Below are 27,241 nucleotides of genomic sequence, written 5' to 3' on the forward strand. Positions count from 1 at the left end.
AATGCAGGGGACTGGATGTATTGTTAGATTGCACGGTGTTTCTATTAATTCTGTTTTTAAACACCCCCCACTTCCCCCTTGAACATTGGGCCTAATGATTCTGAACAGTGCTTTGTTCTAGCAGCCCCACAGCAGGGCACTGTCTCGTCTCCAGGGAGCAGATGACTGGCACATCCTTGCCCCTTCCCCCCATCCTCTCATGTTTTACTCTCCTGTGTTGTTCATGTCATCACAGCTGGGTACCACAGTCTGCTCGTCCTTTGCGAGAAGGAAAGTGGAAAGGGTTTGGTTGATCACTTTCCTCCTGTAATTGGCTTGCTTGCTGCCAGGCTCCCAGCAGAGCAACTGGCCTTGGAGGAAATCCGAAATGAAATAACGCTTCTCTCCCGTGCCCGCTGCTGGTGCTTGGTTGCTTAGCAACGCAGTGGGTTAGTCTGCTAAATAGAGAGCATTCCTTGTGTGTGTCCCCATCTTGGAATGCGCCCGCTCCCCTGCTGGGGTGAGAAGAAAAGAGAAGCCCAGGTTTAGTCTGAATAGTGAGGCTGAGCCTATGGCTCTGAGCAAGGCAACTGAGAGTGGATGGTCAGGCGTCTTCTCCGGGAAAAGCTCCGGCGTGGAAGAGCCATGGCAGTGCAGAGCTACGTCTGGAGATCTTTCCTTGTCATGGCCTGTCCTCTGCGTGGCTTCCTTTTACAGGCAGTGCTATGTACCGTCTTCATCTTATGCCCCACCGCTAAGCGCTGCTTCGCGCTCCCCCCCCCCCATTGCCAGAAGTACTCCATACCTAACGCCAAATCGAAACCAAGCTCACGGGACTGCCAAGTCCATGCTAGAGTCCCCATCTGAGCCCATGGTCAGAATTTCCCCATCTCCTCTTTCCATTGTCTCCTTAGTTTGCTCCCCGGTTCAGGACCCTCGCCTGGCCTGCTGATGCTATGCTGACTAGGGATGTTAAAATGCATTTATTTTGGTAAACCTGTAACCACTGAGAATTTCAGCAGTTACATGTTTACATGTGGGGGTGGGGGTTGTGGCTGTGTGGGAGCTGGTGTGCATGGGGAGCTGGCTTAGGAGCTGGCTCCCCTCCGGCTTCTGCCTACCTCTCTCCTCTCCTTCCCTTCCCTCTGCTGCCTCTGATATGCGTAACTTTGAAGGTTAACCGATTAGCCCCGGCTCATCAGTTAACTGTTTACATGTTTACACTTTCCCATCCCTAGTGCCATACATTAGCAGAGCAAACAGGCTGGTTAAGAGCTGTGTTTTTGGGGTAGCATGGGGGGAATGTCAATGTTTCGGAATTAGTTTCTGTTTAGCATCAGACTGGCAAGTCAAAAGAGCGAAAAATCTCATACTACAAAAATGTCTAAAGTTCTTCAAGTTGGAAACATTGTAACAAAAAATGTGGATTTTTTTTTCTATTGCAACCAAACGATTTGGTGTTTTGAGAGACTTTTGGTTTCGATTCTCTAATGGGTAAATTTATTTCAATTTGGCGTGGATCTCTCACAGTGAAAGCTCATTCTGGCAAAACTGCATTTTTTTTGACGGGAAAGCTTTCCGTGTGAAAGAACTCTCACCCAGCTCTTCTAACAAACAGAAGAGTCCAAATTGTCTCCCCTCATCTCTCCCTTTTCTCCCTCCCATTTGCTCTCTGCACTTGCTGTGTTGTATCTGGGTAGGATAAAGACTTGTACTTTGGCATCTTGCAACCTCTGAGTTGTTTCCAAAGCACGGGGGTGTGCACCTTGTACACCAGAAGGAATACCTGGATCTCACGCTGGGCTTGGGATCTCTTGTGTATCTTGTGCTATGGAATCCTAGCACAAGAGAAACAAGGTAAGGTATCTCACCTTTCTCTCAACCCTGAGTCTTATCTGACTTTCCCAAATCGGCATCTCTGAAGGCTACAGTCAGCTGGGAGCTGTGCTGGCAGCTTGCTTTCATGCTCTCCCTGGCCATATGGAAGGTGAAAGGATGTGTGGGGGATGCCAAGTCTGAACAGGTGGTAGAGGGAGCAGGTTACTATTTCCTCTGGCATAATCCCAGAAGGGAAGGGGGCTTGTGTCTAGGGACCATCTGTGTGTAAAACGACTTCTCCCCTTCCTCTCCTCCCTCCTGTTTTCACTGCTGCCAGGCCTTGCTTTCAACCCTTCTGCAGACACACTCTGGCTCCTGTGCCCCAGCCACTTTCTTCCTACCAGAGGCCACACCCAGTGGAACTTCTGTTCCCCGCACCAGATGAGGCACCCAGCAGAGATGGGCCGATGCTTTGATTTTCAAACAAGTTCAGGACTCGCTTCCTTAGGCTGGGGAGTGACAGGAATTCGGGAGGTTGGGATCTCTTCCTGAGGGAGGAGGCACTGAGGCCAGCAAAGCATCTAGATGAGCTGCCAGTTGTGGCCTGTGCTTGGTGGGGTGGGAGGCTAATCAGCAGCCTTGTCTGCTCTAAGACCTAGACGTAATTCAGGTGGCACAGTAGCTAGACATCTGTGCTTTGTCTGTACTTGTTCTACAGGGCTCTCTGCTGCTTCACCCTCTCTGGGTCTTCAGCGAACACCTGCTCCACTGGAGGTTCTTTCTCTCCCTTATGTGGCAATGGTGGCTGGATATAGGCTGGGATCCACCACTATATCTGCTCTCCAGCTCTTCTTCTCCTCTTCAGGATCACGGGACACCCCCTGCCAACTCCCTTTGGGTCCTCTTTTCCCAAGCCATGCCCCTACAATGTTACAGCAGCTTTCAGGCTTCTCCTGGAGCTCTACTGCTGCACTTGGTCCTGCCCTGAAATATTGTTTAAAAGTACCTCTGTGTTCCCCTCCCGTCTCTACCTGATCCCTGTGCTGTGCCCACTCACGCCATTCTGTTGTTACTAGTGTCTCCTGAGTTCTCCCTTTTCCCATGCTCCAGTGCCTAGCTCTGGCTTCCATTGCTCTGCGAAGCTATCTGCTCACTGTGAGTAATGCCCAGAGACACTCATGCTGCTGGGCAAAGACAGGGCTGGTTTATTGGGCATTGGCCCTGCATCTTATTTTGAAACTGTGTGTGTTGCATTAATCATCCTGAGAAGTCCCATTTGGTTTCAAGCCATGGTAGTTTTGTTTTGCAATTACAGCATGCTGCTAAGATTCCCGTATTTGGAGAGTTGCCTTGTGTCCATTGCGTGCTTCTGATATTTATTGCCTAACCAAGATCCCCTTGATGTGGTTGTCCTTAAACTCCTGCGACAGCAGCACACACAAAGGAGGAGGGGAGAATTAGGGGAAGTGAAGCATGAAACATCTGGAGCAGCCATTGGATCCTGATTGCAGCTGGGTTGATTGAGATGTATGGGCTGCTTATCTGACTGTGACAAGAGCCAGTAAAGGAATCCACAGCACAAATGACTCATTGTGAGGGCTATCCTTTTTAATGCTGGATTTCCTTTCTGGTTTTGTGCGTGTGTATTACTCCATGCTCCCATAGAATTGCATTGTCGAGTTAGCATTGGCATTTCTGAAAGCAGAAGACAGACAGCCCTGTCTAGCAGATACATGTCAGTAGGTTGGTCTGTGAGGTATCCTTGATGAACTTCGATTCTGTCCTCCAGTCTCTTCTTTTTTTGTCCCTTCCTCTGATCATTCTAGTCTTCAGCCTCTCTTGGGCAAGGACTGTGCCAAATTGTATGTTGGCTTTTTGCGCTGAGGCCAGATCTTCACTTGAAAAAGCTGGGATGAGATCTAGCAAGCTCATTTTGCCTCTGACCTCAACGTTGGTTCCTTTTGGGGTTGGCACTGCAGCGCTATTGGAGAGACTGTAGGTCAGAATTCAGAGATTGGGTGGCAGATGGAGTGATGGGTGATCCTGTCGTTCTGTGTGGCATGTAGCTTTGTATGGCTGGATCTCTTCCCCCTTCCCAACTCCGAGCCTTGCAAAAAGAGCTCTCCCTCTTCATGCTGTGGTTATGGGTTACTGTGAAGATGCAGACCTTCTGGGTATAGTTTGCTGTGTTGTCCCTAACCAGCTCTGTGCATGCCAAGTTCCTGTGTGGAGTGAGCTTTTTATGGCCAAGTTATAAACCCCTGAAAATATGGGTTAGTAATGGAAATGCTGACACCACCCACGCTCTGATGACATGCACTGCATTGCTGGAAGGCAGTGGAGAGGTTACTTGCAGAGCAATATGGCTTCAGGGGAGAGATCAGATACAGCATCCAGCTGGTAACATGGTCAAACTCCCCCATGAGCTGGCGTGCTCTGCTCATCATGGAGGGAAGAATGGGTCCAGGAAGGGGACACTTGTGTTAATTTACATGGGCTATATGGGCCCAAGGAGGCAAGGATGTTAGCGTGACTGGGTCACTTTCCAACATTAAACAATGTTTGTTTAAAAGGTTCAGTATACAAGACCTCAGCATGCTTAGAACTCTGGCAAACAGAGAATTGAAAATCTTTGTAACCTATTATTGAACACCCAGGAAAGAAGAGAAAACAGTTAAAGTCTTTATAATATAGAATACTAGAAGATTTAACCCAGTGTTGCTTGGATCCTTAATTCAATTAACTTTCGTGTTTTGGAAAATAAAACAAAAATGTCCTGCTTCATTTAAATCATTACTCTGGAGTGGGGCTGGGGAGGAGGGGTTCAGTATACAGGCTGCCCTGGGGAGAGAGGACTACCCCAGCCCCCACTCAGCACAGTAGCTTGCGGCCAGGTGAGAAGCGCTTCTCCATGGCCGCTGCAGCTCCAGTGGGCACAGTCAGGGTAGGGGTACATTTCCCCTGGCTGGTCCAGGTTTATTTGCCCACTGCATTCCCCAGCAGAGTGAGGAGTGCAGCAAACTGTGCACTTTCCCCTCACTCCCTGATGAAGAGGAACAGCCAGCAATATTCCTGCATGGGCTGCGGGGGGAGCTTCAGTCCTCTCCACCCTTCCCAAACGGGGTCCGGGGGGGGAGGAGGGAGGGAGACCAGGGCTTAGGGCAGCCCCAGATAGGGGGAGGGTGTGCATCCCCACGCAGCCCCTTTCAACTGCCTGATGATTGTTTCTTTTTCTGTGTGGTTTTATGAGAAGCAATCCCGTTACAGGCACTCCCTTTGTCTTGACACAACCAAACCCTGACCTTGCTTTAAGTTAGGATAAGAGGAAGCTGTGTATTAACTTTGGTAGTCCTAGCTCTTACTGTAGAGGGAGAGTTCTTGAACAGACTTTCTCAAATATATAGGGGTATGTCTACCCTTGCACCCTAGTTCAAACTAGGGATGCAAATGTAGGCATTCGAAATAGTCAATGATGCGGGGATTTAAATATCCCGCGCTTCATTAGCATGATCTCGCCGGCGCCTTACTCCGATCAACAGCTGTTTCGAACCAGGAAGTGTGCGCCAGGACTCAAAAATGAGAAGTAACGGTAGTTCGAACCAAGGGGTCTGGTTCGAACTAACGTGTCCCGGTGTGCACTTCCTGGTTCGAAACAGCTGTTGATCAGAGTAAGGCGCTGGCGAGATCATGCTAATGAAGCACGGGATATTTAAATCCCCACTTCATTGACTATTTCGAATGCCTACATTTGCATCCCTAGTTAGAACTAGGGTGCAAGTGTAGACATACCCTAGTAGATTAAGGTTTCATTTTAGCAATGTCCTTTGTTCCCTTTCCCTTAAACTGGAGAGAGGCTCTTTGATGGTAGTAATGGCCCTTTTGGGGAAAGGAGTAAAGGGAGTTGAGCTGGGCTGATCCTATTAATCTGTTCCAGTTTCCTAAAAGACAAAACAACAAATACGCATGAGGGAAGAGAGAACAGTAAAGAGCAAATGCAGGTTCTGTCTCTGGTGTTGACTATTGCTTGCAGTCACACAGCTGTCTTAGCCAGTCTGAGAGGTGGCAAACTGGGACCAGCATTGGGCTGTTAAGGGCATTGCTTTTTGCTGCATGCCTGGTCGCAGGTATCAATGGCTGACATTAGAAAGAAGGCAAAAGGGGAGAGAGGTAGGAGGAAGAAATAAGATGGGGGAGGAAAAGGACTCACAAGAATACATGGGCAGGAACAAACAAATCTGACCTTTTGGTTGGTGGTTGAGATTTAGCCAGAGCCAGTAGAGATGGCAGTGTCCTCTGTTCCCCCTCTGGGTCTGATTTGGTCAGAACATCTTTCAAGATGATGATTCAGCAACATCATGGTGGATCCCAGGCAATGGAAGATGATGTGAATGTCAGCCATGAAGGATGATGAAGCTTGCTCCTTCCTGTTAAAAAGTCTCAGAGGGGTAGCCGTGAGAGTCTATAACTTTAAAAACAAGGAATAGTCCTGTAGCACCTTAGAGACTAACAAAGATATAGAACATTGTGAGCTTGTGTGGGCGCAACTCCCTTCATCTCATCTGAAGAAGTGGGTTTTTGCTCACGAAAGCTCATGATACTCTATATATTTCGTCAGTCTCTAAGGTGCCACAGGACTACTCCTTGTTCCTTCCTGTTCTTTCAGCCAGCCAGCCAGCACCTGTGTCTTCTAATGTTTCTTCCCAACAGCTTTTCTTGTAAGCTCCCAACAAGGGAGCAATGGGTGGGACAGCCCGTTATGCCTAGTTTCCAACATGCCAATTTTGGACGCCATGGCACCTTGACTTCCAGTCTTGGCTTGTTCACTAGGCAGGAGCTTAACACAGTCTTTTTTTAGTTGTATCCGTGGGCTTTTAAGTTTGAATTCATTTAGTCTTTGTCTCCCTGTTCTATCTTTTCCCGTCAACATTTGCTGTTCTGTGTGGCTGTGACACTTTCTGAATGTTCACTCCCTCCCTGCAGTTGACCTCGCAATCAGGATGAAAAGGCTCACTCATTACAATGGAGAGTCATGAATTGTACAGTTGGACGGGATCGTTGTGGTTATCTAGTCTGACCTCTGGTGGAGCACAGGCCCTAGGACTTCCCTGAGTTAATTCCTGTTTGATCTAGAGTATAGGTTTTCTAACTGGAGGGAGTGCCCCTTGTTTATCAGGAGGGTGGTGTAAAGTAGAACATTCCTACATCTTTGCTACTTTCCAGGAAGCAGAAACTGGCTCAGTTAGCACCTCTCTGGAGGTAGGTACAGTGGCAGCAGCTGGTAAACAAGGGAAGGGATGACTGGAATGACAATGGGCATGTGTTTGGGGGAGGGGAATTTGGGTTTGAAGTCCAAAACTGATTCTGCAGTGCCTTTTACTGCCCCCGCTCTGAATGCTGGGCTGGTGGCAGTGATACAGGGACCTGGATCCATGTTACAGTGGCAGCAGCTTCATGGAGGAAGTGGCTGGAGCCAGTGAGTGGAGTTAGCAGACACAGTTCAATAGGGAAGGCAGCCCAGCTGTGGGGGCAGAGGGGCTGGCTGGAGCTGGAGGAGGGGGCCACTGGCTGGGAGAATGTGGTGTGGGGGGGGTAGGCTGTGGGGGGGGGGGTGGGCTAAGCCAATGGCTTGGGGATGAGAGAAGATAGAGAGGGCACACATGGGAACATGAGTCTTTCGGGGGGGGGGGTGCAGCAAAAAAAGTTTGGGAACCTCTGTGCTAGAATATATTAAAAAAAACAAAAACAAAAAACAAAAAAAACTCAAACCATCCAGTCTTGACTTAAATATTGCTAGTGATGAAGAATGCACCACACCCCTTGCTGGGGTGTTCCAATGCTTAATTACCCTTGCTGCTAAAAACTGCACCTGATTTCCAGGCTGGATTTGTCCAGTTTTATCTTCTAGCCATTGGATCACATTATACCTTGTTTGAAGAGTTCTCCGTCAAATTCTTAGCCTGTGATCATCACCCCTTAACCAGGGACCACCAAGTGTCCACATGGATTGGCATATATCCATGATACCCGAGGGGCTTGCACTCTGAATCCTAGCTGGGTTTGGATGTCATTGGGTGTGTTCTGTGCTATCCCCAAACCTATATTCTGGCTCCCCCACATCCTTTTACAATAGCAGCTAAGCATAAAGCATTGTTACTCGAGGAGCTGAGAGCTTAGACCGCATTTGTCATGGCTCTGTGTTCAGCCGAGAGGGGGCAAAGTAAAACAATGCATATCTTAAAAACGAAGCTCTTCCTCAGCCCGCCTCAGTGACTGGGAGTCCTGAACCAGAGGGCACTGAGTTCTGCTGGGAGTGAGCCCTGTCCCAGGCTGCCCGCCACGCCTTGCTGTTGCTACCCCTCTTGCTCCTTGAGCTCTCACCATAGCTCTTTGTTTGTTTGCAGGTGGCTGGAGATGTTGATCGTCTACCCAAGGACAAACAAGCAGAACCAGAAGAAGAAGAGGAAGGTAGAACCCCCAACCCCACAGGTAACCCCAGGCGTAGACCCCTGTCATTCACTGTGACCCAGAATTCTCTCCAGGGACTGGACCCCTTGAACTGAACTAGAGTGGAAGCCAATATTGGACTGTCTCCTTACATTGGTGCTTCCCCAGGACTATTGTGGGTCCCCAAAGAGGGATGGGATCATCTGCTGAGTTAATCCAGTCATAATAAGAAGTGGGCAGCTGGCCCCATGCCTGGGTGTGCAGGGTACTTAGGTGAAGGAGCCAGGGCAGCTATGATGACATGAAATAATTTCTGGATGTCGCTTTCTGAGGTCACTGCTCCTTTCCAAACTGAAGACAAAAGTGCTGTATTCGTGCATATTAGCCTGGCTCTAAAACTCCCAGTCTCAGCCAGTGCTGCAGCAGCTGCATTAAAGCCCTGGCTGTTCCCCTCCCCATCTGGTTTTTCAGGTCTGGCTGAGTTACTTTTCTGCTTTCCTCCCAGGCCTGGTTCCCTCTGTGCATGCTGCTTGCACTGTAAGGGGATATGCAGGGTTGTGTATCTGGGAAGGACCTATAGCCTGGAACAGGCTTGGAAGCGCTTGGGTTTAGATTGCTGGGGAAAATGCCACACCTTCTTCACCTCCTCTGTGCAAAATGGCATCACCTATTTAAACACAGGCCAGCCCCACAGCCGATTGCAAAGCTTTGAACAGTATCCTCTTGGCTGGGGGGCATGAGTGCAGAGGTGGAAGGAGGGTGTAAAGCGGAGAAAGTGTCCCTGGCTGTTCTCAAGTCCTCGTAGGACCCTGGAAGAAATTCCACAGGGCTCCAGTTTCCCTGCATGAGATGACTCTGGAGATAATGAGTATGAACGGAAAATAATGAAGGCCAGACTGAGCTGGGAGATTTGGGGGCTGGAGTTGTGCTCTCCAGGGACCCAGTGACAACGTTGCACTTTCTTTGACTATAAATGGTAAAAGCTGGGACTGCCTGTGACCCATTTGTTCCTGCCTATGTCTCCTGTATGGACAGCGTAGGGGAGAAACCCACCAATCTGGAATCTGACCCCTGGGATGGAATTTCTCCTCTCTGGGGCTGTGAACTTATGTGTTTTCTGTCGCTGCTGACTGGTTGGATAGAGGAATTCACCCAGCAGGGCATTCCCTGATGGTGACTTGGCAGCTTGGGCAGTATGTAGGTTGGAAAATAAGCCAGCCCTCCTCTCCCCTGCCTGGCATTTGTTTTCGCATTGGATTTTCAGATGAGGGTCGCATCTGGGTGCATTTCTGCATGGAACTTCTTTGGGTTGCCCCCAGCAGCCCCAGGAATGAGAAGGAGCAGAGCTCTGGCTTCCACTCAGCTCCCACCCTAGATCCTCTGAGGGGCAGATAGGGGAAGTAGAAGAGAAGGGGATCAGTGCTTTACATAGCTTATCTATGGCCAGTTCTCTTCCTGAAGACGCTCCTGCATCTGATGCTGGGTCATCCGTGCTGCCTCTGGTACACGGTGAGGGCTTGGAATTGGCCACGGAGAACCTTGTGGTGAAGTGTTGGCTCCTGAATGCTGTGGATGTGGTGATGCTTTGTTGACCCCGTTCTATTCTGGGGGCTTTCCTTTCCATCACTGAGCCCCACCAGTGCAGCAGAGATGGTGACCTCTAGCCCCCTCAGCCATGAACCCAACCCCGGGCTCCTTTGTGGGGCTCAAACTGGCAGCATCCGTGCCCTACGGTGTTACTTTCAAGGCATTCTGGGAAATCACATCTGACTGTGCAGAGGCTGCGGCCTGGGAGCTCCCTGCATGTGGAGGTGGAGGGGAGCGAGGGAACAGTGCTGACCGAGGAACTGTTACCCAGCACAAACTCAGCTCCCAGAGCTGCCTGCTTTTGAGGGGGACTGGGGGGGTGCAGGAATGCAGCCAGAATAACATCATTTTGGGTTACGTTTCATCACCATGGCAACCGCTTGGAAACTGTACAGGATCTGAGCTCCTGAGCACCAAATAAGGCAAATGGCTCTGGCGAGGATGTGCCCTGTCCAGGCAGAGGTGGTGCGGAAGCCCCGGCTCCCAGGAGGACTGGGGACAGCTAGGCAGCCTGGCTCAAAGATGGAACATGTAGGGAGCAACCCCTGGGTCTCGCTGCCTGAGGCACAATAAGCAATGCACCCATCACCTGTGGCACAATGCCGGAGAATAGCCTCCTGACTGGATGCCAGCACTGGTGTGGGCCAAGCTTGTACTTGATCTGCTTCCATACTGATTGCTCATGGTGGATGAGTCAGATTTTCTATTTCTTTCTCTGCTTCAGCTCTCTGGCCCTTGGTGGCTGCTCTCTGAAGTCACCCCCTGGCTCCCCGGAATTCCAATTGCTGTCGCAAATTGTCCTCTGCTTGCTGGTCTCTTCTTCTCTGTTTCATGATGGAGGGCTGTGTCCTGCCTTTCCAGCCCCCCCCTTATCCTCTCCCAGGAGTGCGCAGTGCCCTGAGAGTGATCCTCTCGTCTAGATTTATCTTGTAACTCTGCTCCATCAGAGCTGGTGTTTAGTCCTTATCTCTGCATCATCCCACCCCTCCCTGCAACAGCCTTTCTCTCTTGAAGGCAGCAAGCTATCGGAGTTGTGTATTTCTGTCCACTCTTATGCCACATCCTCATGTGGGATGGTGACTGCACAGAAAACACTGCCATGTGCTGCCCTCCAAGTTCAGGAGTGTGAAGGGGATGAGCTAGGACAGTGATATGAGGTTAAAACTCGCAATTTGATGGCATCCCTCTTACTCCATTCAGACAAGGCCCCCAGCCATAAGATCTGATGGGGCACTTTGCTCTTACATCAGCTGAATAAGGGTTCCATCCTGAGTGATGCTGAGCAGCTCCACTTCAGAGAAAATGGGAGTCCTGGGCATTGTCCGGATTGGATCTTGTAGGGTTTAAGGGGAGTAAATAGACACAGCAAGGGCAATTAATGAACCTCTCCTGTTCCTCGTCTTGCAAATCTCTCGACGTTCCTTAAGCAGCCCAAGAGCTGCCATGGCCCTATCTCTGCTTGAACTGAGCGCAGAGTTCTTCTTGGGTTTCCACTCCACCGTGTGCCTTGACTAGAAGGCAGCACTGTAACAAAATTCTAGCACACAGTGCCTCTGACCAGGGGTGGGGAAGGAAAGGAGAAAGGGGGAGTTGCCTGGGGGCCCGGTGATTTTATAGGGCCCAGGGCTCCTAATGGTGCTGCTAATGCAGCAGTGGCTGAAACCTCGGGCTCTTTAAATCACTGCCGGAGCTCTGGGCAGTGCTAAAAAGTTGGTGGGGGGAGGCTAGCCCCAGCGCTGCCCTTCCTAGCGGCCTGGATTGGGCACCCCTCCCCCACATTGCCCACTTGGCAGCACTCCTGCAGCTGAAAGTAGCAACATATCGAACAAGAATCCTTTCCTTCCTCCCATCAGACCTACCCCAAACCTTGAACCAAACTCTTACGTCTAGTTTTATGGTTCAGTTTCCGCTTTCTGTGCAGCCCTTGCTGTTCTGCTTCTCAGATAGAAGCAGCTACCACCCCAGAACGCTCCCCTTTCTCTTAGTTTCATCCCCTTCTCTTTGATGCTGAAGGCTCAGCTGGGTTGGACAGCTCAGATAAGCACTTGAATTTCGGAGCCAGCATCTGTTGGCACTGTCCTAGAGTGGAGTGCTTTTGGCCTAGGCCTGCGTCTGTCCCCAGCCTTTGAGGGATGTCTGTAAGGAATTCAGCAAGTCCTGTCTGAGACTGTCCCATACTGCTGTCTGCTCCTTAAACGTACTGTCCGGCTGACGGGGACAGTACTCCATTCACGGTCCAGGTGTGCCCTGTTGAGTGCTACCCTTAGGACTATCAGCTCTGTCATAGGGATATAGGAAAGTGCATCAGAAACGAATGTCCTCTTAGTCCAGTGTGTCTAACCATGACCAGCTTCAGAGGGAAGGGGTAAAAACCCCACCCAGCAGCACGAGAGCTGTGTTGCTTACCTGTGGGCCCTAGCATGGGGGAACTCAGACCATGTGTGGCTTCTCTGACCCTTTCCCTGAGGGGGATGAGCACAGAAAGGTATATGGAAATACGCAGCCCGTAGGTCCAGGCCAGCTGCTTGTGTGGCCTCTTTGTACGGGAACATTTGGGGCCCTGTGTCATGGATCCACAGCACCAGTGCTATGTCCCCAGCTTTGGAGTAGTCTCTAGAAGGACCCTTCGGTGAACCAGACTTCCTAGACGGTCTCACTCCTCCTCCTGGACAAGCCACCTGGCTTCACTGGTGGCCTTCTGATTCTTTAGCCCTCCTGCGTCACACCATGACCTCTGTTCAGCGAGTCCAGCTAAGGCAGGCCCTTGAGGGAGACTTGTACAGTCTTAGGACCAGTGCCCCTCCTCTGTCAGCATCTGCAATGACACTCAGCTGCGTTGTCACACCAGAGAGTTTTAGTCACCTGGAACACACCTTGGTTAGCACAGAGAAAAGAAATTTACAGCATAGTCCACAGTGCCCCCAACTGCTTCTTGCAGCCAGCTTAATTTTCACCTCACACCAGTGTTCCCTGTAAGAGGGAGCTTTGTGTGGCCATCCAGGAGAAATTCCAGTGCCGTCCAGCTGATTAATGGAGTATTTATAGCTAGACTATTTGTTTCTAGTAGTGGTGCACATTTGTATATGCCTCCATGCATGTATAAATTTATTCTGCACGTGGATGGAAAAGATTAGAGGAGATATTGCCTCACACCCCTTAGTGTGCAGTCCATGAGCTGGGGACTGTGGTCAGCCCCTCTGTGGAGAGGCAGGGAAGTCCATATCTTTCTGGATTGTTGGTTGCTAGGTGTCTGTGTCTGGGTAATTAGATTTGCCATTGTCCTCTCAAGCGCCCCATTAATATGGGCCCCAGGCCGCAGACCAACTAGGTGCCATTCACACCTGTGTTTTAGGTTGCCCCGAGAGCAAACCGATCTCCTTTTGCCCTCCTCCTCCCACTAGGTAACCCTGCAGCACATAGGGGAAACTGAGGAACTCTTAGGCTTCATAAAGATACTGCAAAAGTTTCCCACTGAGTCACATCCTGTGTAGTGTTCTACTCCACAAAAGAGCAAGCCAGTTGGATGACGTAGGTGATACCTCAAAGCTGGGAAGCTGAATGAGGAATCTGGGCGCTTCCCATCAAAATCAAGGGCTGGAATGGAAAGCAGGAAACTTAATGTGTCTTTGTGGCTACAGAGATTTCATGTGAACAGCTCCGGCAAGGTAGCAGTAGGCAGCAGCCAGAGTGGAGCTTTTATCTCTACTGTCACGTGTTCCCTGCAAACTCGACCTGCTTCCCCTTCTTCGCTTTGCATTTGATACAAGGAGGAGCCACGGCTTCCCATTCTCCCTGTGTTCCTCTCCCCAAAGCAACCTGGAAATGACTTGATCCCAACCTCACTCTGGCCATGCAGCACCAGAAGCCTGTCACTGCAAACTCAGTGTGGCTTGTCAAAGGGGGGGTGGGGTGGAGCGATGGTTACCAGAAAAGAACCCCTTTTAAAAGGGCTTCTATTGAACTTGGCTTCTTGTCAGGCCCCTCTCCCTCTATGGGAAAAGAGCCTTTTGAAAGCAAAGAATGCTCCTAATCCCACAGCAAATATTGTGTGCAGCAGCACTGGCCGCTGTGCTCACGTTCATGTGCTCTTCAAAAATCTGCTTTCCTTTTACCCGCAAACAGTTCTAGGCAGTTCCTCCTGCTTCCATCATGAAATCTGGGACTATGGGTGAAGCCACAAGGCTGGGGAAGTGTGTTGATTTGATCTAGTCTCTTGCATAGCACAGGCCATAAGAATGTAGCTCTGGTCTTCTCTCACCAGCTGTGCTGGCCCTTGGAGTAAAGTGACACGAGCTCTTCCATGAATAACTGTTTTGTTTTCAGCTTTTGTTCTCGTGGCTTCATCTCATTGTAAAAGTATGTACATTTGCCATTAACTCCTCTTTTCTGCATCCAGAAACCATATCTAGGTCAATGGCAATGTTCCCTCTAATTTTTTCCATCTATGAATGGAATAAATTTTATGTGCAGGGAAACATTGTGGATGTGCACCACCAGTAGACACACACTGGCTGCTATTTGTGGGTGCTTTGGGCACTATGCTAATCAGCTGGGTGGCATTTGAATCTCTCCTAGGTGGCCACCCAAGCACTTCGTTTACAGGAAACACTGGCCACTGGATGGTGCTATTAAACATCGTGCTTTTTCTTAGCATATGAGCACTTTTTAATCTTGGAAGGAAATGCAGGTAGATGGCTGGTTTTCTGATGGTACTCTGGGGGGAGACATGACACTAGGGACTTTGCCTTCATCTCTCTAGCTGGAGTCAGTTCTTGATGCAGAATAGTTGAAAACTAGGGTATTAGCATTTAGGCTGAGATCCCTAAAAGAAGGGATTGGATTCTGTGCTGTTTGTGACTACCACTGTTCCAGGACTTTTGCTTGTGTGCTACGCTTATTTTTGGCATCTGCTTGAAAGGTTTCCAAGGCCCTGGCATCTGCTATAACTTGCAAAGGACTGACAATATACAGTAAAACTCCAGTAGTCTGGCATCCAATAGTCCGGCACGCCTGATAGTCCGGCATCAAAATGGCAAGAGCCTAGTGAGTGAACTTCAGCAAAAAATGAGTCACAAGGTAGCAGCAGCAGCAGCTGAACTGAGCAAAAAGGGTAAAAAAGGCTTAAAAAAACTAAAACATTACAGTATACTGTATACAGTATGTACAATAAAAAGGGTTAAGAACACTTTATATACAGTATATAATGTATACTCTGTGTGTGTGTGTGTGTGTGTGTGTGTGTGTGTGTGTGTGTGTGTGTGTGTGTATATATATATATATATATACACATTATGTGTGTGTATATGTGTGTGTATATATATATATATATTATCAAATATGCCGGACTATCAGGAGGTACTATATCTATCTATCTATATATATAGATAGATAGATAGATATAGTACCTCCTGATAGTCCGGCATATTTGATAATCCGGCACCACCTAGGTCCCATAGGTTCCGGATTATCGGAAGTCTACTGCAATACATAACTTGAACAGTCAAAGAAGTGGAAAGAAGCCATCCTGCCTACTTGCTTAGGTAGTACTGCTTTGCTCACTTCTCTCTGTCTGGATATATGGCATACATATTTATGAATAGTGATAGAGATGCAGCCGTGTTAGTCTGGTCTAGCTGAAACAAAAGACAGGACTATGTAGCACTTTAAAGATTAACAAGATGGTTTATTAAGTGATGAGCTTTCGTGGTCTGGCCCACGAAAGCTCATCACCTAATAAACCATCTTGTTAGTCTTTAAAGTGCTACATAGTTCTGTCTTATATTTATTAATACATATAGATGGCCTAAAAGGTTTGAGGAGATTAGTAACTTCAGATGCCCAGTTGGAGATATCTTAAAAGACCTTCCGGACATGGTTGAGTATTCCCTTTCCGAAAAGGGAGGCTATGAAGTGACGCAGTTGCCATTTCTTCTTGAAAATGTGAGTATCTGTATATTTATAATATAGTCATGAGCAGACCAGAACCTTTTCTATATATAAAGTCGCCAGAGCACTTAAGGCACAAGTGGGCAATAACAAAGCAGCAGCCACTAGGGTTAGTCCCTGGTGGGCTGCTGCTATATTTTACCTGTGCTTCTGTGTGTATCAGATGATTGCAGCTCCTGTTGGCCGCAGATTGCCATTCGCTGCCAATGGAAGCAGTGGGAAGTGGCACGGACCAGGACACCGCTTCCCACTGTTTGGATTGGCCGCGAATGGGGATTCGCAGCCAACATAAGCAGCAATCATCCGATACCGGCACGTTAAACATAGAGGTGGGGGCTCGCCGGGGATTAACCCTGTGGATCAATTGCAGCCTACACGCCAGAATTTGCCCACCCGGTATAAGGGCTTGAGCCTACAAACACATTTCTGCATAAAGAGCTTAGTAACACACATGGTCCTGATGACTTCAGTGGGATCACTCTCAGCAGCAAGCCCTGTGTTGGGCAGCCCCAGTGTGTGTGTGTAGGTCTACAGGCCCATTGTGCCTAACATAGTAATTAAGATTGACTTTGATATGCCCACCGTGTTGAGTGGTTGGGAAGAGCTGTCACCATTTGAAGATAATATTTCTTAGAGATGATTTGGTTTATCCTGACCAGATGCGGTGGCTGTAAGAAAATTTCTAAAAAATTTCCTAAGTAATAGAACTAAACCGTAGGCCAGTTGTGAGAGTCTCCATTGCTTCTCATGCATTAACATGATAAAACAGGGGTGAGCAAATACTGGCCTATGCACTAGATCTGTCCTCAAAAAAGATATTTTGGCCTTGGAAAGGGTTCAGAAAAGGGCAACTAAAATGATTAGGGGTTTGGAACGGGTCCCATATGAAGAGAGGTTAATGCGACTGGGACTTTTCAGTTTAGAAAAGAGGAGACTGAGGGGGGATATGATAGAGGTATATAAAATCATGAGTGGTGTGGAGAGGGCCGATAAAGAAAAGTTATTTATTAGTTCCCTAAGTAGAAGAACTAGAGGACACCAAATGAAATTAATGGGTAGCAAGTTTAAAACTAATAAAAGAAAGTTCTTCTTCACACAGCGTGTAGTCAACCTGTGGAACTCCTTGCCAGAGGAGGCTGTGAAGGCTAGGACTATAATAGAGTTTAAAGAGAAGCTAGATAATTTCATGGAGGTTAGGTCAGGGGAGAGAAATGGTGTCATTGGCCTCTGTTTGTCAGAGGCTGGAGAGGGATGGCAGGAGACAAATCGCTTGATCATTGTCTTCGGTCACCCTCTCTGGGGCACCTGGTGCTGGCCACTGTCGGCAGACAGGATACTGGGCTAGATGGACCTTTGGTCTGACCCAGTACGGCCGTTCTTATGTTCTTATGTCCACCAGGTTTACTCTTGGCAGATCCTCACTGCTATATTTACCGGCATGGCCACAGGTACTGGCAATCACAGCTCCCATTGGCTGCGGATTATTTTCCACAGCTCCCATTGGCTGAGAATGGCAGTGTCCCAGTCCAGGCTGCTTCCTGCCACTCCTGTTGACTGGGAACGGTGGTCCCTGACCAATGGAAGCTGCGTTCACCGGTAGCTGCTGCCATGCAGGTAAATATAGTGGCAGCAGCTTGCCAGAGGCTAAGCCTGATGAACCACTGTGTTATTGCCCATCCCTGTTCTAAAGCACTCTTAGTTCGTGATGAAGGAAGTCCGTGTACCAGGCTTCCTGTTGCAAGGATAGGAAGTAAAATGGCAACTCTTACTGATTTACTAGGGCCAATCCTATTTGGTGGTTCATTTAAAATAATTGGTGTTTTCTAAAATGTATTTCAATGACCATTTAGCTGTTTCAGACATTAAGGTGTTATATTTTTAATTTATTCGTGGCTCTGGCTGCAAACTAGACCAGATAAATGATGAATGCAGCTGTTGAAAATAAGGAATTAATTTCTCTAGCTTTTAGGGTCTTTTTTTTTTTTTAATTAAAGCAATTGCACAAAAATATTTTCTGGACTGTATATTAAGGGCAGCTGGGATTTAAGAGCCATAATGTCAATGGTAAGAAACGGGGTGGGTGTGTGTGTGTGTGTGTGTGCATGTGTGCGCGCGCACGAACGTATGTACGTACACACACACAGGAAAGGGGGTTTGGTTTAGTGTGTGTACACACATACAGATGGAAGGAGATATGATTTATTTGCTTCACAGAGCATCACGTCTGAGGTATGCTCTTTAGAGGTGGCACTGTTGGTTTCACACCTGGTGTGTGTAAGGCAGAGAGAAGACGTCCATAGCCGTCATAGACATAGACGGCATAGACATGATAGCCGTTTTCAGGTATCTAAAAGGGTATCATAAGGAGGAGGGAGAAAACTTGTTCATCTTGGCCTCTGAGGATAGAACAAGATGCACTGGGCTTAAACTGTAGCAAGGGAGGTTTAGTTGGACATTAGGAAAAAGTTCCTAACTCTCAGGGTAGTCAATCTCTGGAATAAATTGCCCAGGGAGGTTGTGGAATCTCAATCTGTGGAGATATTTAGGAGTAGGTCAGATAAATGTCTATCAGAGATGGTCTAGACGGTATTTGGTCCTGCCATGAGGGCCCATGACCTCTCGAGGACCCTTCCAATCCTATGATTCTGTGATAGCATGAGCATGAAATCAAGCAGCTAAACCAATGTACTGCCTGTTTCTTGGCTGGAGGCAGAAGGGGTAAGGACTCTGGGGGTTATATGCTTGATAGATATGTGTGGGCTGAAGGCTTTGAAAGCAAAAGCAGGCTGGAAGATTTATTGGTTCTAATGTAGGATGGCTGTGACTTGAGCAATTTCAGTACACCTCACAAGCAGTACCTCTGTTTCCAAATTAAAGGCCTGTGGACAGAATTTCCTAGGACTGAACTCTGTTTCCTGAAGTTAGGGAGGCTCAAGAGCCTTGGTTCAGGTAAAGAGTGGCTTTGTTACCTCTGTTAAGCTTTCAGGGAGAATGTGCCCTTGTTCAATGTTCAGTCCCCATTTTAAGACAAGATCATGAAAGGAGATTGAGCTGAGGGGAAGGTACAGGGATGTTAATGGTTAACAGGTAAGCCTCACCCTTTAATGGCTTGCCAGTTATGGTTAACCGGTGGGGGCTGGAGCAGCACCCCACTTGCCGAGAAGGGCTGCTCCAGCTTCATGGGCCCCCATCCTACCCCACTTGTTTAATCAGTTAACTAATTAAATGGAATTTTACATTCCTAGTTCTGGGTGCACACATCTAATGGCAGACCCTATAGAAACAATCTGAATGTTGCATTCTTATGCAGAATGATGCCTTTTAGAGAATAAAATTAGTCCTGTGGCACCTTAGAGGCTAACAGATTTATTAGGATGTAAGCATTCATAGGTATAAAAACACTTCATCAGATGAATTAGAGTGGAGTTTACAGAGGTAGGAGTATTTATCGCCTCTGTAACGTCCACTCCTATTCATCTGTTGAAGTGGGTTTTATCCACGAACGCTTATGCCCCAGTAAATATGTTAGTCTCTAAGGTGTCACAGGACGGCTCATTGCTTTTTCAGATACAGACTAACACAGCTACCCCCTGAGAATTTACAGAATACAGTGCTGCAAGTTGTAAAGGGAGAAAAATCCATTTCAAAGATGGTTGCATGGAGCGGGTTCCAGAGTGGGGCTGTTAGTCAGCAATGAGGATGCATTGGAGGTCCAGAAATTCTTATTTCCTTCATTGTAACTTTGAGTCATACATGATACATCAATCTGCTGACTTGGGTTGGACCAGGTTATAAGCTGGGCCAGGAAGGAGAGGGAAGAAACTGCCACAAGGTCAAAAAGCTAAGCTTCAAGTGTTAAAAACATGGCTTCAGGTTTCTTCAGTGCTCATTCAGTGATAACTTCATTCCTGTTGTGCTTGTCAGTACAGGCAGTCCCCGGGTTACGTACAAGATAGGGACTGTAGGTTTGTTCTTAAGTTGAATTTGTATGTAAGTCGGAACTGGTACATATTGTAGGGGAAACTCTAGCCAAACATTTTCCAGAGCTCAGTTTTATTCTCCAACACCTCACTTCCCTCAGTCCTTTATTCTCAAGCTGAGGTGTCTGCTGAGAAAAGCCGCTCCACGTCTCCCTGGTCTGCTGGGGGGGGGGGGGGCGCTAGCTTCGCGTCTCCCTGGTCTGCTGGGGGGAAGCAGCTAGTGCGGGGTTGCCTCACCCCGTTTGTAAGTAGGGATCCGATGTAAGTCGGATGCATGTAACCCGGGGACTGCCTGTATAGCAGTCACAGCCATACACTTGCTGTGCTGAGTGACCATGTGCAGGTGAGAAGGGCTCAGATATGCACTGCTGCTGACAATCAGAGGCCCTTTGGGATGCTGACTTGACCCCGTATGCCACCAGCCAGGCATACTGTAGTTTGTAGGTAGAAATGGACAGCGCCTCACATCCGTGACGGCGAGGAGCTGCTGTTTAAAAATGGGTATAAACCAGAGGAAAAAAGGTATGTGAAATTTCTGCCTGCCTCCCTGTCTCTGGGCTCCCAGGCAATAGTGCTGTGAAGCTGCTAATCTCTCTCTCAGCAGGAAGTGTGGTGTGGGGCTGGTGGCTGGGCAGGAAATAACTGGAACACCAGGCTAGATAGTAGGACTTGTGGTAGCTGAAAAATAACCCCTGTTCTGACTGAAAAACATAGTGGTTTGTCGGGGAGGGAGAGGGTATGCCCAAACTCACATGTTCCTCTTTCCCCTCAGCGTATAATCTGCTTTCTACTTACATAAAGCCCTTCTTTGTCTAAACCAGCTGAGCTCTTGAGGAGGTGCCCGGGGTGGTAGGCTGTGCTCATTGTTTCTAGCCAGGGGAATTTTTCAGGTAATAGTCGCCTTCTCGCAAATGGAACCTTGTTGAAATGCAACTTGATGGGTTCTAGAAGGCTCAGAGTCCTGAGTCTAAGAAGGTCTTCTGGGCAAGAGTTCAACACACATGGCTCCTTGGCTCCAGGCCCTCTTCCATGTTCCCTGTTGACTGACCCAGTTAGGGCAGCTTTGCCAAAAGCGGGCACATTGATCAGATGAGAATTTACTCTTGGCTCTGCTTTCCAAGATCCAGAGCCTGGCTGGGCTTCAAAGCTTCCCCTCTCTGGGGAGGTTTGCTGCCCTCTGAGGTGCTGACAGTTTTTGAAACGTTGCTTTGAGGGGAAAGCCACCCTCCAGGCTGAAGAATGTAGAGCCCAGTGCAGTGTTCCACTTGAAGTGGGGTCCAGGGCCAGCTGCTCCCTGCCATCCTGATGGAAATGCTTTGTGGCTGAAACTGATTTTTCCAGTCCTTGAAGATGAAAGGGAGAGGAGGGGTTGGAGATGTGCATTTCTTGGATATGAAGACACGACAGAGGAAATGTTTGTGGAGAGGTCCAAGCAGGTAGCCTACATGTTCAGCGTCAGAGTACAAATCCACCGAAAGTTTTTAGAATGCATGTTCAACACCCTGATTGGTCAAAATATCACTGCTTCTGCCCCAGAGGTGGCTGCATTGTTAGCTGGCTGTGGGAGGTGTTGTGATCCTTGGAGGGAGGGAGTATTGTTATAATCTTGTAAGATCCTTAACCAGCAGCCGTGTAATGAGACATCTTAGACACATATGTGGCAAAGATGTCTACAACTCCTGTTGGTCTGTACTGAGACGGTTCTGTCGCAAGTGACAACACTAGCCTTGCACAAGCATTCTTGTCCTTGATTGGGTCAAAATGAAGTGAGTTTGCTGGGTCTCAGTAGCCCCTCCAGGAAGCTGATCCCAGTTAGAATCTATTTCAGCCTGAGCTCTTTCTGATCGATCTCAAATGCTGCATGGGACAGCATCCCTCAGTCCTGAGGCACAAGAGCCGGCAGTGGGTGTCGCAGTCAGGGCTGGCGTATGGTGGCTGAGCTGCAGGTCTGTTATGCAAACGCACAGTTAAAAGCTCTGGTACTGTGCTGTGTCCTAGGCTGCCAAGCTGGGAGGGGCAGTTCCTATTGGAAAAGAAAACACAGCAAAGCAAAGAGGCCTCTGCCCCGTTGATCTGCTTCTTCTCTGGGTCCATAGGCTTCCATCATTTGTGAGCTTACCTTGGCGCTCTTTCTCCAGCTGGATGGAGAAGGCAATATGGGCCATTTCCTGGTCTCTCCATTGGGCAAGCATATTAAAGACATTTCCCATTTCTTTCTCAGAGCGGTGCTAGCTGCCTTGCTTAAGAAAGCATTGAATTAGCCTGCCCTACTTAAGAGCAGCATTTAGACCTGCCAGCATTTGAAATGTACAAGTCTGATCATTGAAGGAGGGCAAATACACTTCCTCTTTGTGAGTGCATTGAAATGCCATGTGGCTTAGGAGCTTGGGGTAACGTGGTCCATGTGTTCCCAGACAGGGAACCATAGGTTTTCCTGCCTATGGTAAGTTGGGATGACTGGCGCGAGGCCATAGAGAACATGCAATGATAACCAAGTGTCTTTCCTGTTCTCTTCAGGAACCTGGCCCCGCTAAGATGGCTGTCACCAGTAGCAACATTCCTAATGCAGAGAAGGTCCCCACAACTAAGTCCACATTGTGGCAAGAAGAAATGAGGGGCAAAGATCAACTGGATGGGAGCAGTAGCATCAGCCCAGCCCAGAGCCCCATGCAGAGCCAGGCCATGCCTGCCAGCTCCTTGAAGGAACCTGTGATGGAAAGCAAAGAAGGTAAGGATCAGACGGACGCTGACATACTGGTGCTCCTCTACCCTGGCAGTCTTCAGTGCCTGATTGAGGGGAGCTTTCTTTTTTACCCTAGCTAGTGACTTAGAGCAGGGCCTGAGAGATTGTTGGTCAAATCACCTCAAACGCTTACCTTACCCCTCTGAAAGGTGTTCTCTAATACCTTCCCTCTCTGACAGGGAGGTTGTGAAATCTACTGTTTGTCAAGTGCTATGATATCTGCTGATGGAAGTGCTTTAAAAGTGTCAAATGCTATTATTAATGGCTGATTAATCCCTAGTTGTTACTAGCAGTGGAAGGTTTTCCTGCAGCAGTTTTTGATTTTATTGCATAACTTGACTGGAGTGATGTGGCTCTCCACATTGAGAGTTTGGCCTAAACTTACTCTCATTTAAAATGTGAATAGAAATGTTTTCCTGTCTTTGTGTATTTATTTACAAACATAACTACCTGGGTAGATAGTGCAGGCATGGACTTGGGCTTGTATCATTGTTGTGAATTGGACAAAGTCCAAAATAAGAAGAAACTGACATCAGTGGTGAAGAGAAAACTAGATTCCCCTCTTATCCTGTCTTCCACCCACACTTTGAATACTCTTAATACAGTGGGAATAGCTCAGCACAATGCCAGCCTACACGTTTGTGAAGAGTGCAGTAAGAATGTTAAGTGGCAGGTAATTCACTAATCATGTAGTCAATAGAATTTTTATTACCTATAGGATTAGTTGATAAGAGAAGAAGAACTCAGACCCAGTTTATGCCCGGTCTGGGAGCTACCACTGCTGCGGATCTGCAGTTTAAATGTAGTAAGAGCCAGGGGGGTGGATGGGCAGCCTGGCTTCTAGTACATTTGAACTGAAGAGCTGAAGCTGGGGTAGGTCCTGAACCTGGCATGAGCCAAGACTGAGCAAGTCATGGACAGGGATGCATTAACATGTGTGTTGTGAGCAAGACATGAGAAGTCATTCTTCCACTCTACTCTGCGCTGGTTAGGCCTCAGTTGGAGTATTGTGTCCAGTTCTGGGCACCACATTTCAAGAAAGATGTGGAGAAATTGGAGAGGGTCCAGAGAAGAGCAACAAGAATAATTAAAGGTCTAGAGAACAGGACCTATGAAGGAAGGCTGAAAGAATTGGGTTTGTTTAGTTTAGAAAAGAGAAGATTGAGGGGGGACATGATAGCAGTTTTCAGGTATCTAAAAGGGTATCATAAGGAGGAGGGAGAAAACTTGTTCATCTTGGCCTCTGAGGATAGAACAAGAAGCAATGGGCTTAAACTGCAGCAAGGGAGGTTTAGGTTGGACATTAGGGAAAAAGTTCCTAACTGTCAGGGTAGTCAAACACTGGAATAAATTGCCCAGGGAGATTGTGGAATCCCCATCTCTGGAGATATTTAAGAGTAGGTTAGATAAATGTCTATCGGGGATCGTCTAGACCCGTGGTCCCCAACCCGGTGCCTGCGGGTGCCATGGCGCCCGCCGGGCTCTTTACATGCGCCTGCGGAGCCGTGGTCCTCAACCCGGGTGCGCCGCCCTGGCCCTGGCCCCATGGGGGGGGGGGGCCGGGCATGCGGCTGGGGGGGGCCGCCCCCGGGCGGGCAAGTGTCCCCGCCCCCTGGCGCCCGGCAGGTGAACGGCCACGCCCCCTGGCGCCCAGCAACCTGAAAAGGTTGGAGACCACTGGTCTAGACCGTATTTGGTCCTGCCATGAGGGCAGGGGGCTGGACTCGATGACCTCTCGAGGTCCCTTCCAGCCCTAGTATTCTATGATTCTATGATTCTGTCCGCAGGAGGGCCCAGCAGAGAGATGTACCTCCCCCCCTTCCTCTCTGTGGACAGGGGCTACTGCCAGAGCAGCCTCTACCCATGGTGAATCTGGGCCCGGCTTGTGCCGGGTCTGGGACCTACCTCTGCTGCAGAGGTACCAGCGCAGGGGTGGGGGCAAGTGGCACTGCAGAGATGGTGCTGAGGGGGATAAGGCTTTTAAGCCGACTCCCCCCAGCACCGGCTCCTGCTTCCCCCCCTTTACTGCCTCTCATAGAGGCAGCAAGGGGGGGAATGCAAGTAGTCAACTCAACTAACTGATAAGCTGAGGCGTATTGGTTAGTCGACTGCTCGCTTACATCCCTAGAGTGCAGCATTCTGTGGGGTGGTACCGAGGGGAAGAGGGATAACTGTGAATAAGGATATGAACTTCAGAAAGGGAAAAATCTGGATAAAGTACTGGAAGACAGAGGCAAGGAGAGGGATGGGATGACTTCACAGGGCTTTTGCTTCTCTTATGGATGTGATTCCAAGGGAAGGAAATTTCCTTTGGCATAAATGAGCTTTTGAATATTGATCATGCTCCTTTATACTAGCTGCTAGCTGAACGATTCCCAAACTAAGGCAGCCCACCAGCTGCATTTTGCTTTAATTTGCATCCCACCCAGAATCCTAATGCAAAATCAGATGCCATTTTCCTTTGCTGCTGCCGCCGCCTCCTCTTCCTCAACCATCTAGAGCAGCCCTCTCAGCCCAGTTCTGTGGGACAGGAGCAGTCGCTGCTGGGCAAATGTGAGGTGGGCTCACTCCCCCTCCCCCACCCAGTGGCCTCTCCTCTGGACTGGACCGATGACCCATCGACAACTTTCCGGTGGATTGGGGAACAGTGCCGTTAAGGGAAGCCGAGAGGCACTTGCCTGCAGTTGGCCCTGTGTTATTGCCAAGCACCAAGGTGCTGCTTCCTCCCCCCCAGCCCTATATCAGAGCAGCTGTTTACATTTTGTCTCCTCTGATTAGTCCATGGAAGCTGCTCAAGTTTGCAGTATTGTTCTAAATGAAACAATAGGGGTCCGGGCTTTCTTCCTGCTTTGTGTTCTGTGTTCCCCTTGGATAAATCAGGGTGGAGGTGGGGGGAAGTGGAGTCTGTTTCCTTTATCTGCATGGTCTGAGTGGCTAGCTAAAGTGATTTGTTTTCCTCCTTGCTCTCTTGGGATTAGCTAATGGAAGAGGACTGCTCCCTTTGTGTCTCTGTGAATTAGCTGGTGTCAGTAGAGCCCTCATTTGGATGAATCAATAAGCTTTTGCCCTTGACACCTTGAGATGAGGCCATGGGCAGGGAGTGGGGGTGAGAGAGAGAGTGTGCGTGTGTGTGTAACTCCCACAGGTTCTGCCTTTCGTTCACTTGTTTTTTGGTTGGAGAAAACAAAATAATTTATCATCAATCTTATAATCTTCAGAATGGATGGGAAAGTCGCTGCTGGAAGTAGACCACCCATCCACACCCAGTCAAGTCTGCCTGGATCAAAACCGTTTTCTCTACATTCCAGACTTACACACGTATTACATGTGGAGAATCTTCTAGTGCAGGGGTGGCCAACCCATGGCTCGCAAGCCACATGTGGCTCTTCTCCCCCAAAAGTGTGGCTTGCGAAGCTGTTCTTGCAGCCTCCACCCCCGGCTCCCCTGTGCTCACCGGGGCAGCAATTCAGAATGGTGCCCAAGATGGCACCTGTCGACGAGTGCCTGATATGGTCAAAAAACCTAAGTTTGTTTCTTAAGGGGCAACATCCCCCCCCCCCTTCCTTGACAATTCTGGTGCGGCTCTTCACATTTTTTCTGCCGCTGTTTTGGTTCTTTGTTAAATGGGTTGGCCACCCCTGTTCTAGTGGCCAAGAATTCAGGAAGTGCGGTGGTTAGATGCAGGATACTTTTACCCTTGAAAACAAATGACTCTGCTGGGGTGAATGCAAAACGGGAAGTGTTCCTTTTGCTTTCTATAGCCAGAGCAGTGGGGAAGCTTTGGTGCAAAGGGATTCCCTTTCCTGAATGCCCTTGTCTTTGCTGGCTTAGTGACTGGTGGGCACTAACTTACTCTGGCAAAAGAAGGCATGCTGCTGTTGTTCATTTTCACTCAGATGGAGGGCCTGGTACCTGAATTGTAGCTGAGGCTTCAGTCTTCTCCTAGCTCTCCATTTTGTCTGGGGAGGAAGAAATGAGGAGCTGTTGATGGAGCCAAGCTTCCCTCAGCTGTTAATGCACCTTCCACTCTCTTGTTCAGCTCTCACGACCCTTTTGCTTTACTGGAATGAGACACCATCAAAATTGATTTCACATGTGATTAGGAAATGCATTGGTATTGTGGGCTGAGCCATGGAGTTTCTTCTCACATGGCCCCAGCCCCTTGTTAAAAAGCCTCCTCTTTATGTGTTAAGAAAACAGCCACTCTTCCCTGTTGTGTCCCACCTCCCAGACTCTATGGCGGCCGTGTAGGTCAGATCATTGCATGCTGGGACACAGAGCAATAAGGGGAGGCTTTCTGGGCACTTCTGCAGTAGGATGACTCCTGACCGGAGATGAGAAGCTGGCTGGACAGTTGCTGGCATTCTGCTAGCTACATTCCCGCTGCTGTGGAAGCCTCTGTTGTCATTGGTCAGCTTTTTCCCTGCTGTAAAGATGTCAAAACCACCCATCCCCACGTACATCTTTGGGAGCTTCACATGGGGCGCTCAGTAATCCAAGTGTGAAATGCTGGTGATTGGTGAGTCCTAGTTTGCTACCTCTCAGGTCATTTGCCACATTGCAAAAGCCCCTGTTCTTCTTATCAACCTTTTTGGCAGGTGTGGGCATGGAAGCCAAAGATGCAATGGATCGTGAAATTGAGCTCCCAGTTTCCCTTGGGAGGAGGGTCTTTCAGGTCAGGTTTGGATCTGGGTCCAGAGGCAGTGAATGTAATGCAGGAAGTGGTGGTTCCTTCCTGTTTTGT

General features: G+C 48.7%; 1 protein-coding gene across 11 annotated transcripts in view; it reads left to right on the forward strand.

The window, feature by feature from the left end:
- MPRIP (myosin phosphatase Rho interacting protein) overlaps positions 1 to 27,241 on the forward strand; it is a 191,631-nt gene that overhangs the window by 93,627 nt on the left and 70,763 nt on the right. For all 11 annotated transcript variants that reach the window (XM_089769309.1, XM_089769310.1, XM_089769308.1 and 8 more), the window contains exons 5-6: positions 8,199 to 8,283; positions 22,272 to 22,482. In XM_089769309.1, coding sequence (XP_089625435.1) covers positions 8,199 to 8,283; positions 22,272 to 22,482 — 296 coding nt within the window. The remainder of the gene's footprint in view (positions 1 to 8,198; positions 8,284 to 22,271; positions 22,483 to 27,241) is intronic.

The sequence above is a fragment of the Pelodiscus sinensis genome, chromosome 15 (assembly GCF_052426305.1).
Source record: "Pelodiscus sinensis isolate ZL-2025 chromosome 15, ASM5242630v1, whole genome shotgun sequence".
Lineage (NCBI taxonomy): Eukaryota > Metazoa > Chordata > Testudines > Trionychidae > Pelodiscus > Pelodiscus sinensis.